The sequence below is a fragment of the Mustelus asterias genome, chromosome 13 (assembly GCF_964213995.1).
Source record: "Mustelus asterias chromosome 13, sMusAst1.hap1.1, whole genome shotgun sequence".
Taxonomy (NCBI): domain Eukaryota; kingdom Metazoa; phylum Chordata; class Chondrichthyes; order Carcharhiniformes; family Triakidae; genus Mustelus; species Mustelus asterias.
In genome coordinates, this window is record NC_135813.1 from 100,264,154 (window position 1) to 100,276,601 (window position 12,448).

Genomic DNA, 12,448 nt, shown 5'->3' on the forward strand with positions numbered 1-12,448 from the left:
TCCCAGCCTGTCACATCCTAACTAATAATTTCAGTGTCGAAGTTCATTTCGGCGCTGTTACTCAATACCTAAAAACATCACCACGCGGATGGCTCACATGAAAACTAATTACACAGAATCAATATTTAATCACCAGCTCCAGCTCCTTGGATTCCATAACAGCCCGAGCACAGATTCTTTTTTTAAAAAAAAGAAAAAATTACTGCAATACATTAATCCCCCCCTCCCCCCCATCCTTCCCGCACTCGGACACTTCCAGGCGTTTGGACTCCCGTTTTCTAAACTTTACCCCCCCCCCAAATAATCGCTTTTCATTTACAGCGACGGTGAAATGAACACGAATTAATTGTGTAAAAAAAAGACTCCCAAACAGAACAGACCTGGAAGTATTTTAAAATCCTGGCTGTTATTATATTAATAGTTAGAATTATTCATTTGCAGTCGATTATATTTTCGCCTTGATATCCTCAGTGTGTGTGTGCGCGCGTTCCCAGATTCCCAGTGAAGCTGTTCTCTCTGCCTCTGCCTCCCTCTTTCTCCCTCTCCCTCCCTTCTCTCTCCCCTCTCATTGTCTCTCTCTCCCTCCCCCTTTCTCTCCCTCCCTCTGCCTCCCCCTCTCTCTTTCCCTCTCTTCCTCCCTCTTCCCCCTCCCTCTTATCCCCCTCTCTTTTCCTTCTTCCCTCTCTCTCCCTCTTCCCTCTCATTTTTCCTCCCTCTCCCTCACTGTCTCTCTCTCACTGTCTTTCTCTCTTAGTGTCTTTCCCTCTCCCCCCCCCCCCCCCCTACCGTCTTTCTCTCTTCCTCTCACTGTCTTTCTCTCTCTCACCCTCCTCTCTCTCTTTCCCTCTCCCTCGCTCACTGTCTCTGAGGAGGATCGGGTTCCTGGCTAGGCTGAAGAGTCCTTTTTCTTGTGTCTAATTGCAGGATGAATTTCAACCCTCGCCACTCCGCGCCCAGATCACATAAAGGTTTAAACATTTTAACTAGAGATTATTGGCATAAATATTTCATAAAGTGAAGGGGAGATATTAAATTGCACTATTTATTTTAGCATCACAACAGAATTACATTCGTTAGCCCCAGAAGACTAATTGGCTTGTTTAAGGAGGTATGGACGGCGCCTCCAACCGCTTCGCCGTAGCCTTTAAACCTTTTGGGTTTTTGGTTTTGCTTCCAGAACAGCTATGGGAATGAAACGTGGAAAAGATCGGGGGGTGGGGGGTGGGGTCTGGGTATAACTTAAACCAAATGGCGGGAGTAAAGATAGTAAATAGACTAGCATAGAATAGATAGCCTTCTCCCTCTCTATCTCTTTCAGAGAACACATCCCTTATTAATTCCTCGCTAAAACTTCTACAATATTAATGCATCCCGACGTGATCTAATTCACCGTTTTACAACTCCGCGGGACAAAACATAATTTCTGGGGGTGTGTGTGTGTGTGTAAATGAACCTGTTAACGATAATCATCAGGCTAAAACAGACGTCTTTTTTTTGTTTCTTCGCTTTCTCGGAGCAATCTTTAAACTTCCTTCGCGAAGCCACCTCCCCCCCCCCCCATCTCGAAAACAAAAATATTGTCAACTTGGACGCGGGGGGGCGGGTGAGTGCAGCTCGGAAGCAAATCATTGTGTAAAATGTTCTAAATGCAGTGGTGATAAAAGCTTGGCTTATCAATTAGAGCCACGGTCAGAGGGGGTCTGGATGCTGCATGCACTTTGCAAAGTGTCTCCCCCCCGTTTCTACTCTTCCCTTTTTTGTGTGCTTGCCTCTTTGTCTCTCTTAAGGGGGGAGGAGGAGGAGGGGGTCTAATTCGGTCCACCTTAACTCTAAGTCCCTCCTACTGGCCAGCAGCATGCAATGATTGGTAGAGGAATAATGGCTGAAATTGATTGCAGATACCAGTATGCAAACTTGTTGCTTGCCTTTCCGGGGGATGAGATCAGACTGTGTTCCTCAAGCAAGCACTAGTGAGCGAGGCTGAAAGAGAGACACAGAGAGAGAGACGGGCAGACAGCGAGAGAGAAGAGAGAGAGTGTGTGTGTTAACCTCAGACTCACCCACATGTGCTGGATTAAGATTGCGAGAGGCGACAACAAAAAAAATAATAAAACAAAGACAAGAGGCGGCGAGGAACCGCAGCTGAAGTGTTGGCAGCCAGAGGATTCTTTGCTCCGGCGATCTGGACTCGGTGGATGGATGCAAGTTTGGAAGCTACGGTGCTGAACGGCTAAGCGGGTGCAGTGTCCGAGCGCTTCCATCCAGGATCCCTTCCTTCCCTCCCTCTTCCCCAATCCATCCCCTATCTCTGGACAAGGGGGTGGGGGGAGAGAGAGAGAGAGAAGAAACTCAACCCCCCTTCCCTTCCTGACCATAACAGCGTTGTGGAGAGATTCCATTTGGTTCGCAAAAGGTGAGAGGACATAGAGAACAAATTAAGAATAGATAATAAACTACCCCCCCACTCCAAAAAAAAAATTCTCTTTTTTCTTAAAAGCTAACCGAACAAAACCCAAAATGATCTGAGGATTGAATTGACATTGTAGAGAGTGTGGACTCACAATGTGATCCTGATAGGGTGAGTTTTTTTTTTCAACCTCCTTGTATTTGAACATTTTTAAAATATATATTATTTTGGACTTTAGCCACTGAAGCAAGCGGTTTTTTCCTCTCCTCTCTTTACTTTTATTGTTTATTTTCTCTCTCTCTGTGTTTCTGCCACTGAGAATATCAGCTCCTGGGGTTTGGACTGTCATGCCGTATTGATCGGGGCTTTGGCAAGTTATGTACGGGCTGGATCAATTCAGCAGGAGCCAGGGAGGGGAGAGGAACTTCGCTCAGGCTGCCCTGGGTATGTCGGGTCACTACAAGAGCCCGGGTTTCCCCGGCGGGAGTGGCAATGCCATAGAGGAGCAGTCCCTCAACCCCCTGGCGGAGCCCCCAATGCTAGGCATGGGGATGAGCCCGGCTCTGGGCGGCGAGCAGTACACCTTCCACCCCCGGGGCCACTCGGAGCTGCACGGGGCCGGGGCCATGCAGCAGCCCCAGCCCCCTCAGGCCCCTCCACCCCAGCCTCAGCCCCCTCCTCCTCAGCCCCAGCCCCAGCCCCAAGCCCCGCCGGCCCACGGTTACTTCCCCAACGCCCCCCACCCGCAGCATTCCCACCACCAGCACTTCAGCGGCAGCTTCTGCGGAACCGCAGAGCCCGGGGCTTCCTGCCTCCACGGCGGACGTCTCCTGGGGACAGGCGGCTACAGCAGCAACCCCCTGGGTGGCCAGCAGCAAGCCTTTGGAGAAAGTTATGACCCCCTGGCTGAGAATGCAGGAGGAGGAGGGGGTGAAGCCTTCTCACAGCAGCAGCAGCAACAGCAGCAGCAGCAGGCACCCCCAGGGAGGTCAGGTAACCTCACTGACTACCACCCACACCACACCCCGTCTTCGAACCATGCACCTTGCCTCCCCCTGGACCAGTCCCCCAATCGAGCCGCCTCTTTCCACGGGCTTCCCACCTCTTCCTCATCCGATGCCCATGGACTGGAGCAGAGGCGCCTGCAGAACCAGCCAGCAGTGGACTCAATGGAATACAACTACCAGAATGATGCCCCCTCGGGGCCCTTTGACATGCCAGTCTTTTCCCCCTCGGAGTCCGGTGCCCAGCTCCCTCACTATGGCGCTGGCAGGCACGTGCCCAGCACCAACTTTGCCGCCAACCCGGCCATGCCCAGGACGCCAGGCATGGTGAGCTTGGGCAAAGTCCATCCGCAGCAACAGCACGGCGTGTTCTACGAAAGGTTTGGGAATGCTCGGAAGATGTCTGTGGGCATGGAGCCTGGCGTCGCTGCCAGGAATCCTTTACTGCAGCAACAGGCAGGTCTGCTTGCCCGACAGAACTCTTGTCCCCCAGCGATACCCAGGCAACAGCAAGCGGAGGCCGGGGCTCCTAACTCTAGCCTGCAGGACAATGGGACAATGATGCAGAATCAGCATGCTCCTTTTGAATACCCAATTCAAAGATTAGAGAACAGGAATATGCACCCATACAGCGAGCCTATGTTCAACATTCAACAGCAGCCCAATCAGAGACTACAGCATTTTGATGCTCCCTATCTCAATGTGGCAAAGCGGCCCAGGTTTGACTTTCCAAATAACCACAATGTGGACAATTGTGCTACTTGGAGTAGCAACAGTATGCATAATGCGAGTTTGGAAAACCATCTATCTCCCTCTGCCTACCCGGGCCTTCCCAATGAGTTTTCGCCACCTGGTCCAGAGGGCTTCCCCCCAGGGCCCCCTCTGCAGCATCCAGGGACGGATCAACAGTCCCTACAGCAGCGCCAAAACATGCTGATGATGTTCAAGCAAATGGTATCGAGGAACCAGCGGCACAGAATGAGGCAACCCGATCTCCAGCACCTGGGGCATCACGGAGACGTCAACCAAAACAGCATAGTGCACAGTAACCAAGTGGGAAGTATGTCGCAGCCAAACTTTGAGAGGGAAGGTGGCGGGAGGATGCCCAGTTTTGACCCGCAGAATCCGCAGATGGGCCAAGAAAACTCCTGGTTTCCCGCCCACCACCCACCGGGTGATATGCTTCAGAGAAGGATGGGTGGCTCCGCCGTGCCTCCGGATGGGAGCCCCCATGAGTCAGTCCAGATGAACTTACAGCAGAATGGGTCAGGCATGCTGTTCAGGCCAGGTGGGAATGGACTAGGTATGCAAGAGCCAATGAGAATGCCAGGTGATGGACATGTACAGGGTTTGCACTCTCCTGGGATGCACTCTCAGTTTGGCAGCAACATGGGCAATGTCACGCAGATGCAGTCTCCCAGTGGGGGCATGGGCCTCCCCAACGCTACGACTGATAGAAGACCCGGGCCTGATTTCCCAGGTCCCCAAATGGGTGGACAACCGGGCTTTCTATTTGGGGGACCGAACCGACCGGCAAATCCACACAACAACCCCCCTGGAGTGCCTCCGTCTCCGGGTAACTACCCACCCCAGTCTGAATTTCAGCCCAACCAGCGTCCCTCAATGAGTAAGATAGGGTCCCTTTCACTGGGCTCCTTCAGCAAGCCTGGTTCGAAGGATAATACCATCTACGGGCAGAGCTGCCTGGCTGCCCTCTCTACAGCTTGTCAGAACATGATCGCCAGCTTAGGGGCGCCCAACCTCAATGTCACATTTAATAAAAAGAACCAGAATGAAGGGAAACGGAAGCTGAGTCAAACTGAGCAGGACAACAGCAATGGTGGACCAAACAGTGGAGCTGGAGGCAGTGGTGGCAGTGTTGGTGGCGCCTCCACTGGCAGCACTGGCAATGGACCAGAATACTTCCAGAGCAACCCTCCTCAAAATAACCCCATGGGGGTCGCTGGCAATGGGAGCGGTAAGCTGGCCACACCTGCGGCCCAGAACACCACTCAGGGGCCAAGCCAGCCATCGCAACCGGAATGCAACCTGTCCCCAAACTACGCCTTGGAGGCCATCCCAAGTGAAGGCAAAGGGCAGACGGGGAGAGGGAGAGGGAGGAGAAAAAGGGACAGTGGCCACGTCAGCCCGGGGAATTTTTTTGACAAATATTCGGCAGAGAATGTGAATCCCGGGGTCAGCCCAGGGCAGCAGGGTCAGTCTATGCACGCTGGCGATCGAGGCGGGACTCCGCATGACAAATCCCTCACCTCTCCCTCATGGGCAAAAGGGAATGACCTCCTACTTCCTGACCAACCTGACCTCATGTCCTCCCTAGACAGCGGGATTCAAAGCGTGACAAAGTCAGATGGCAGCTCGCCTCAAGTCGACTTTTCGGACGATGTCGGCGCCAACTATGGGAACGAAGATGAGGTGTCCTCGAGCTCCGACAACAACATATCCAAGCCCAGCCGGCTAGTGACCAGCTCCCCCAAACTGCAGCGAGCTGACCACGGGCTGATGAGCAGCCAGAAGCCGATGGGTCACGGCATGCTCAATGCACACCCGAACAGCAACACTACCTCCAACACCGGGCCCGTCGCCGACAGCTTCGGGCTCAGCAGCACCGGCAGTGGGCACCCGGGCACACCGGGCATGGAGCAGGTCCGCACTCCCACCAGCACATCGGCACAGGACGAGATTCACCCGCTGGAGATCCTGCAAGCACAGATTCAGCTACAGCGGCAACAGTTCAGCATATCCGAAGACCAGCCTCTTGCCATGAAGAACAAAAAGGCTGAATGCGTCGGTCAGAACGGGGACACAGAGCTGGCCGCCTGCGGCACGGACAATAGCAAAGCTGCCATCAGCACGATAGACATTGAGTCATTGATGGCAGAGCATAACTCTACCTGGTACATGCCCAATGACAAGGCCATGATGGATTCACAGGATGAAGACAAGCAAATAGCACCATGGGAAAAGGCCAAGTCTGCAAACACCAACAAAGAAGGTAACTCACTTGTTTCTTTTACTTGGGTCTAACATACTACACAATAAGCTGCTCGGTCAGTATGTTTATGTGAGAGTCTGAGCATTTTTAGTTCACAATTCACCTCAGAAATGGGGCACCCACAAGGAGCAAGCATTTCCCCATTGGTGAAGTGGTTTACAAGACTTTTGCATGAGTTCTGGACAGTAATGGTGCCCTTGGAGAAAAAAGTGGCAGCGGAGGGGAGAGGGGACAATGTTTTATCATGTTAGTGAGGTGTGATCACACTTTCAGGTTGAAAGACAATACTTGGAGTAAAGTGAAGCCAATGTTTATATATATATATATATAAGTGGGAAAGGTCCCGGTGCTGCTGGCTTGATTTCAGTAAGGCTCTTACTGAGCAAGTCAGAAGACCATGAGCGAATGCGTTAAAAACTGAACTGATTCCATTCATTCCCGAGCAAACAATGTTACTTCACCTTGCACTGAATCCGTTGAAAGCAAATGTTCACAATCTAAAAAGTGAGTTTTCCTTGTGAAATTAAACTGAATGAGAATTTGTAAATCGGGAGTATTTTGTACCCGGGTGCGTTTACCCATCTCTTAATCCCCCTTCAACATTAGCTTTCCACCGACAACATCGATTGAGTTAACCCTTCAGCAGCTGCCCGGATGGGTTTTTCCATCAATCCCCAGGGCCAGAAGAGGACACAGGGTTGATTCAGAATGGCCTTGAGTTATCTAATCGATGCTCCTGCACACACATCTCCAATTCTACTGCAATAAGGATGGATTCGTAATGCTGTTGGTGGGGGTGTGGGGTGGGGGCGGGGGGGAGGGGGGTGAAGGCTCCAAGGGTTACTGTTAATAAACTGAGCGCATATTGTCCAAATCCCGAGAAAATGATGTTTTTGCTCGGATAAGACAAGGCTTCGAAACTGTTCATTTAACTTCGAGGCAGATACGGTAAAACAAATCATCCACCCTTCCCCAGGATTCGCCCCCGTTTGGTATTAATAAATGATAACGCTTCCCTCCACCTTTTAAATATTTTTTTTTCCAATTGCATCATTTTTGAGAGAGAGAAAATAAATCTCGTGTTGGAAAGCCAAACTGTGTCCGCTTCGCTGAAAGCTGATCGGCTGGTCAGCGAAACTACACAACAGGTTCTTGCGGCTCTGTGCCCTATTTGCCTGAATTAGTTTCCAGCTCACATCTGTGCTTTTTGCCTGCCTGTCTCTGAGAAAAAGGGGCAAAGCGGCCTGGCTCGGCTCCTGGTCCAGCTCGAAGAGAGGTTGGGAGGGATGGGGTGGGAGAGGGAGATACTGTTAGAAGTTTGGAACACACAATTCAATAACCATGGTCCCAATGGCATTCCTGCTTCCCGTATGCAGGAGTATAGGTAGTCCTGCCGATAGTTCCTTTGTTCTGTTTTAATACTCAGTCCAGGAGGGTTGCACTGTGGAGCAGGCGTGTTTAACATGCAAGGCTTGTATTGGCGAGAAGCGCATCAGCATTCTCGGAGCTACGCGCCGCCAAGGACATAAATTGGTTTCTTCTGAACCTTCTCCCATTTTTAAATGTAGTTGCACAGCGTCCTTTTTGCCTCTTCATGTTCACAACAGTCAAGGCCAGCTAGATCAATAGCTAGTTAGCAGAATTCCCCTACAACTGCCTCCTTAGTTTGGCTGAGGAATGCATTTGAAATAAACCTTCATCATGTGGACTTAGTGACCTGGAACGCTCACTATTGACGAACTACTTTGTTTCTGTGTTTCCTTGGTTTAACACACACACACTCTGACACACTCTTAACCCCTTACATCTACATTGATGCACACTTGGACATACGTATGCACGCACATTCAGATAACACACAATCACAACAGTTACACATACACATTTATATACACATACTGTACTCAGCCGCATTATCACAGGCACACGTACACTATCAGACACAGCTATTACTCCAGACAGGAACCTACCCATCCATCTTCAAACACCTACAATGACAGTGCACTCGGATGCATAAACTTACACACATTCATGCTTATACGCCAGTATTCATACACACACACTCACAAAAATTCACACTCACATATACAAACTCACACTCAGATACACACATGCAAGCATTTACTCTCAAATACACACACACAATATTCACACTCAAATACAGACACAACATTCACACTCAAATACACAGACACAATATTTACACTCATACACAGATACAGCATTCACACACATACACACAACATTCACACTCAAATACACAGATACAACATTCACACTCAAATACACAGACACATTTACACTCAAATACACACAAACAGCACCCACAATCAAACACACACACACAACATTCACACTCAAACACAGACACAACATTCACACTCAAATACACACACAGCATTCACACTCAAATACACAGACACAATATTTACACTCATACACAGATACAGCATTCACACACATACATACACACCATTCACACTCAAACACACACATAACATTCACACTCAAATACACAGACACATTTACACTCAAATACACACAAACAGCACCCACAATCAAACACAGACACAACATTTACACTCAAATACACACACAGCATTCACACTCAAATACACAGACACAATATTTACTCATACACAGATACAGCATTCACACACATACATACACAACATTCACACTCAAATACACAGATACAGCATTCACACATACACACACAATATTCACACTCAAATGCACACACAGCATTCACACTCAAACACACACAGCAGCGCATTTACACTCAGACATCTGTACTGACCCCGATATTCTCCAGTCCCCCTATCCTATCCCATTCCAGATGTTTGGCGCCGCCCAAGCGCGGACAAGTTGAACCGTCAAAACTTTACTTGAATATTTTCTTAGTTCACAGATAATACTTTCTGAACAATAAAACAAAGGGCTCACCGGGAATCAGCGAGAAGATTTTAACAAAGTGTGAGCGCGGGCTTGCACTTGGAGAATGTCAAGTGTTCCCCCCCCTTCCCCCACTCACACACCCGTCTCCCCCTCCCCCCACACCACACACACACCCGTCTCCCCCTCCCCCTACACCACACACACACCCGAATCGAGTATTTTAATATAAGAAAAATATTCATTGAAAAGTTAGTCCGCTAAACCATTGAAATAAAAGTTGATTTGTGAGCTGGAACTGGGTGGGCGCGTTAGTTGATGTCAACTTGGTCTCAGTGATGTTTTACCTGGTGGAGAGCTTTGTGTGTGTGTGTGTTTTTTAAATAGGAGAGGGCACTGGATGTTTTCCATTGACATTGCCAGAAAGCAGAGCAGGGGACACAATGCAATCAATAGCACAATATACCATGTGACATTCCCATCAACATCCCAACGGATTCGACTTGATATGAAGGGTTCTCTGCTAGCCCTCTCTCCAATTGGCAGTCAGAACTCTCTCAGACACGGGGGGGGGGGGGGGGGTGGGGGGGCACAACTAACCAAACTCTTGTCAAAATTCGCACAAAGGAGCGACCCCCGAGGGGGTGACATTCAGCAGCAAGTTGCCGTTTTGTAAGCGGGGTTACATTTTATTGATGGGGTTGCTTACCACAAACTCCCCCCTCCCTTCCCCCTCACACACACACACACACCTGTTTGTGGTCGGATAGTCCATTGCGCCCTCTTGTCAGGACAAACCTAAGGATGCCTTGGCACTGTTGAATATCAGTGTAGCACTGCAGACCGCGGAGAGACATTTGCTAATCCGGGTGCGGGGCAGAGTTATTACTTGTGTGGGAGGGAGGGTGGCGGGGGCTGGTGGAACAGACAGCATTCTGTATACTTGGCGATAGAATTGGAAATAATTGGCGATGTGTGTGTGGGGAGGAGGGGGGGGGGGGGTGGGCGGGTGGAGGTAGCGATGGGGAATGTTTCTGTCTGGATTCTTGCTTTGTGTAGTTTAGGAGTTGTGTGTTGTGTCTGGATTCTGTACTTGGTACAATAGGAGTGAATGGACGGGCAGGTCCGACCCGCTGTGATCTTGTCCTCGCACAGGCTCCGGGTTGATCTGCACTAACTGTATGACTCTGGCATTGTCGTTTCCCCAGCAGTTCACTGGGACTGAAAACACACTCAGTAGTGTGTCTGCAAAGGGTGATAGCCACAGTTTGTCAGGCGGCGTACGATTCAATAGTGTAATAGATGACACTCACTGAACACTATAATGTGTTATATTCAGTGTTAACCGCAAGTTGTCAGCTTTCACCTGATTCAATCTATTTTACTTTTTGGAGCATATCCTCGTGTGGTCTGGCGTACTAATTGATGAAATTAGGAGTAGACGGCTGTGTGTAGCAAGCCTCAGATACCCCGGGTGTGATATTCAGAGCATATTGTCATTGTGCGATGGGTTATAGGAGCGCCGAGCGGGGTGAGGTGTGAATTCTTTTTAACTGAACTGTGCAATTCAGTGTGATCTCCCAGGTGTGAGATCCCCGCACCGGGGTTGGCTTTGTCTAGGCCAATGGAGTGAAGGGAAACCCATTTGTTACTCAGGGGCTGAAACATTCCCTGAGTCCTCTGAGGGTTAACCCTTGCAATGCTGCCAACAGACCTTCTAAGCGGCCTCAATGCTGGACAGTGTCTGGGGAAGGGACCTCTTGACTGACCTGTAGGACTTAAACTGGAGTCAGGAAACAAGCCAGAGGAATATCAGAGGAAACGCAACGAAATTAATCGTATTACAACGCAACGTTGATTTTATTTTGAACCATAGATTGCTGTTCTTTTTTTATTTTGCCCCATTGGACTAACAAATTCCAGGAAAGAAATGCAGGTAAAATAATTGGGGGGTGGGGGGAGGGTGGAGGAATTTCAGATTCAACATAAAACGCAGAACCCCTGCCAGAAACCGAGACCGAATTCAACCTTCTCAATCAACTTCGGTCATTAAAAACAGGCGAATTTCCCACTGTAATCGCCCCCAGGAATCTCTACTAGGTTTCCCTTTTAAATAACACGAGATGGTTGATTAAAACGCGCGACTGTTAATTTATTGCATCTCGCAAGTTTATGTAGTTAGTGCAAAGTGATATCATCAGATTAGTTGTAGACTTTGACAGTGAGCATGGCCATTTCAATATTTTGCCCCTTTTTGGTAACTGAATTCGGGGCTGGTTTGGGATTTTCCTCGGAGTGATTTCGTTTCCTGGCCATTGTTGTTCCGTGGCGAGTCTTTCTGAGTGAACTTCATCTATCCGCTCGGCGGAAAACCCGAGGAGTCTTTATGGTACTTGCAATGAGATGGGTGGATTTCTTGTGTTAATCCTGATCCCCAGGTTATTGAGAGGGAGACTGATATATAAAGGGGCTTCCTGCTTTCTGGGTGCGGATAGACAGGCGATTAGGAATAGGCTAAAGGAGTGAGTACTCTCTCTGGCCGCTCGGCTCCCGCCTGGAGCATTTGTTGTTTGAATGTGACTGCAGTCGGCTGCTTGTCCCCAACTTCTGGCGGTCTCAGTGTTTGGGGTGCAGGTCGGGCTGCGGGTTTTATATGGAAAAGGAGAACACAAGGCTCGGGGGTTTGCATCCCGTCAGGACACCCACCTTCTGTCTTACCCAAAACATTGTAGATTGCTGATTTAGAAGTGGCACTCACTTATTCTGGTTTAAGCGCAAAACGTTGGGAGTATCATCCCAAACGAATTCAGGTCCGCATCTCTAAGGAGATGGTTTGCAATTTGCAACTCTGATCAGAATGCCACTTCTCACATTTCTCTGTGATGTTGGCTGTGGATATGTGTATGCGTGTGTGTCCATGTATGTATGTATGTGTGCGCATGTGTTTGTGCATAGTCCATGTATGAATGCATGCATGCGTGAGCATTTATGTGTATGCATGCGTGTGTGTGTCCATGCATGTGCATGTATGCGAGTGCATGTATGTGTGCATGTGTGTGTGTACATGTGTATGCATGCATTTGTGAGAATACATTTGTACATATATGCATGCGCATGTATATATGTCTG

At 49.3% G+C, this 12,448-nt stretch overlaps 1 protein-coding gene across 3 annotated transcripts in view; it reads left to right on the forward strand.

The window, feature by feature from the left end:
* The first annotated feature begins 1,936 nt into the window (after positions 1-1,936).
* The window catches only part of LOC144502951 (transcriptional activator MN1-like), a 194,527-nt gene continuing 184,015 nt past the window's right edge, over positions 1,937-12,448 (forward strand). For all 3 annotated transcript variants that reach the window (XM_078227386.1, XM_078227385.1, XM_078227387.1), the window contains exon 1: positions 1,937-6,424. In XM_078227386.1, coding sequence (XP_078083512.1) covers positions 2,785-6,424 — 3,640 coding nt within the window. In that variant the 5' untranslated portion in view covers positions 1,937-2,784. The remainder of the gene's footprint in view (positions 6,425-12,448) is intronic.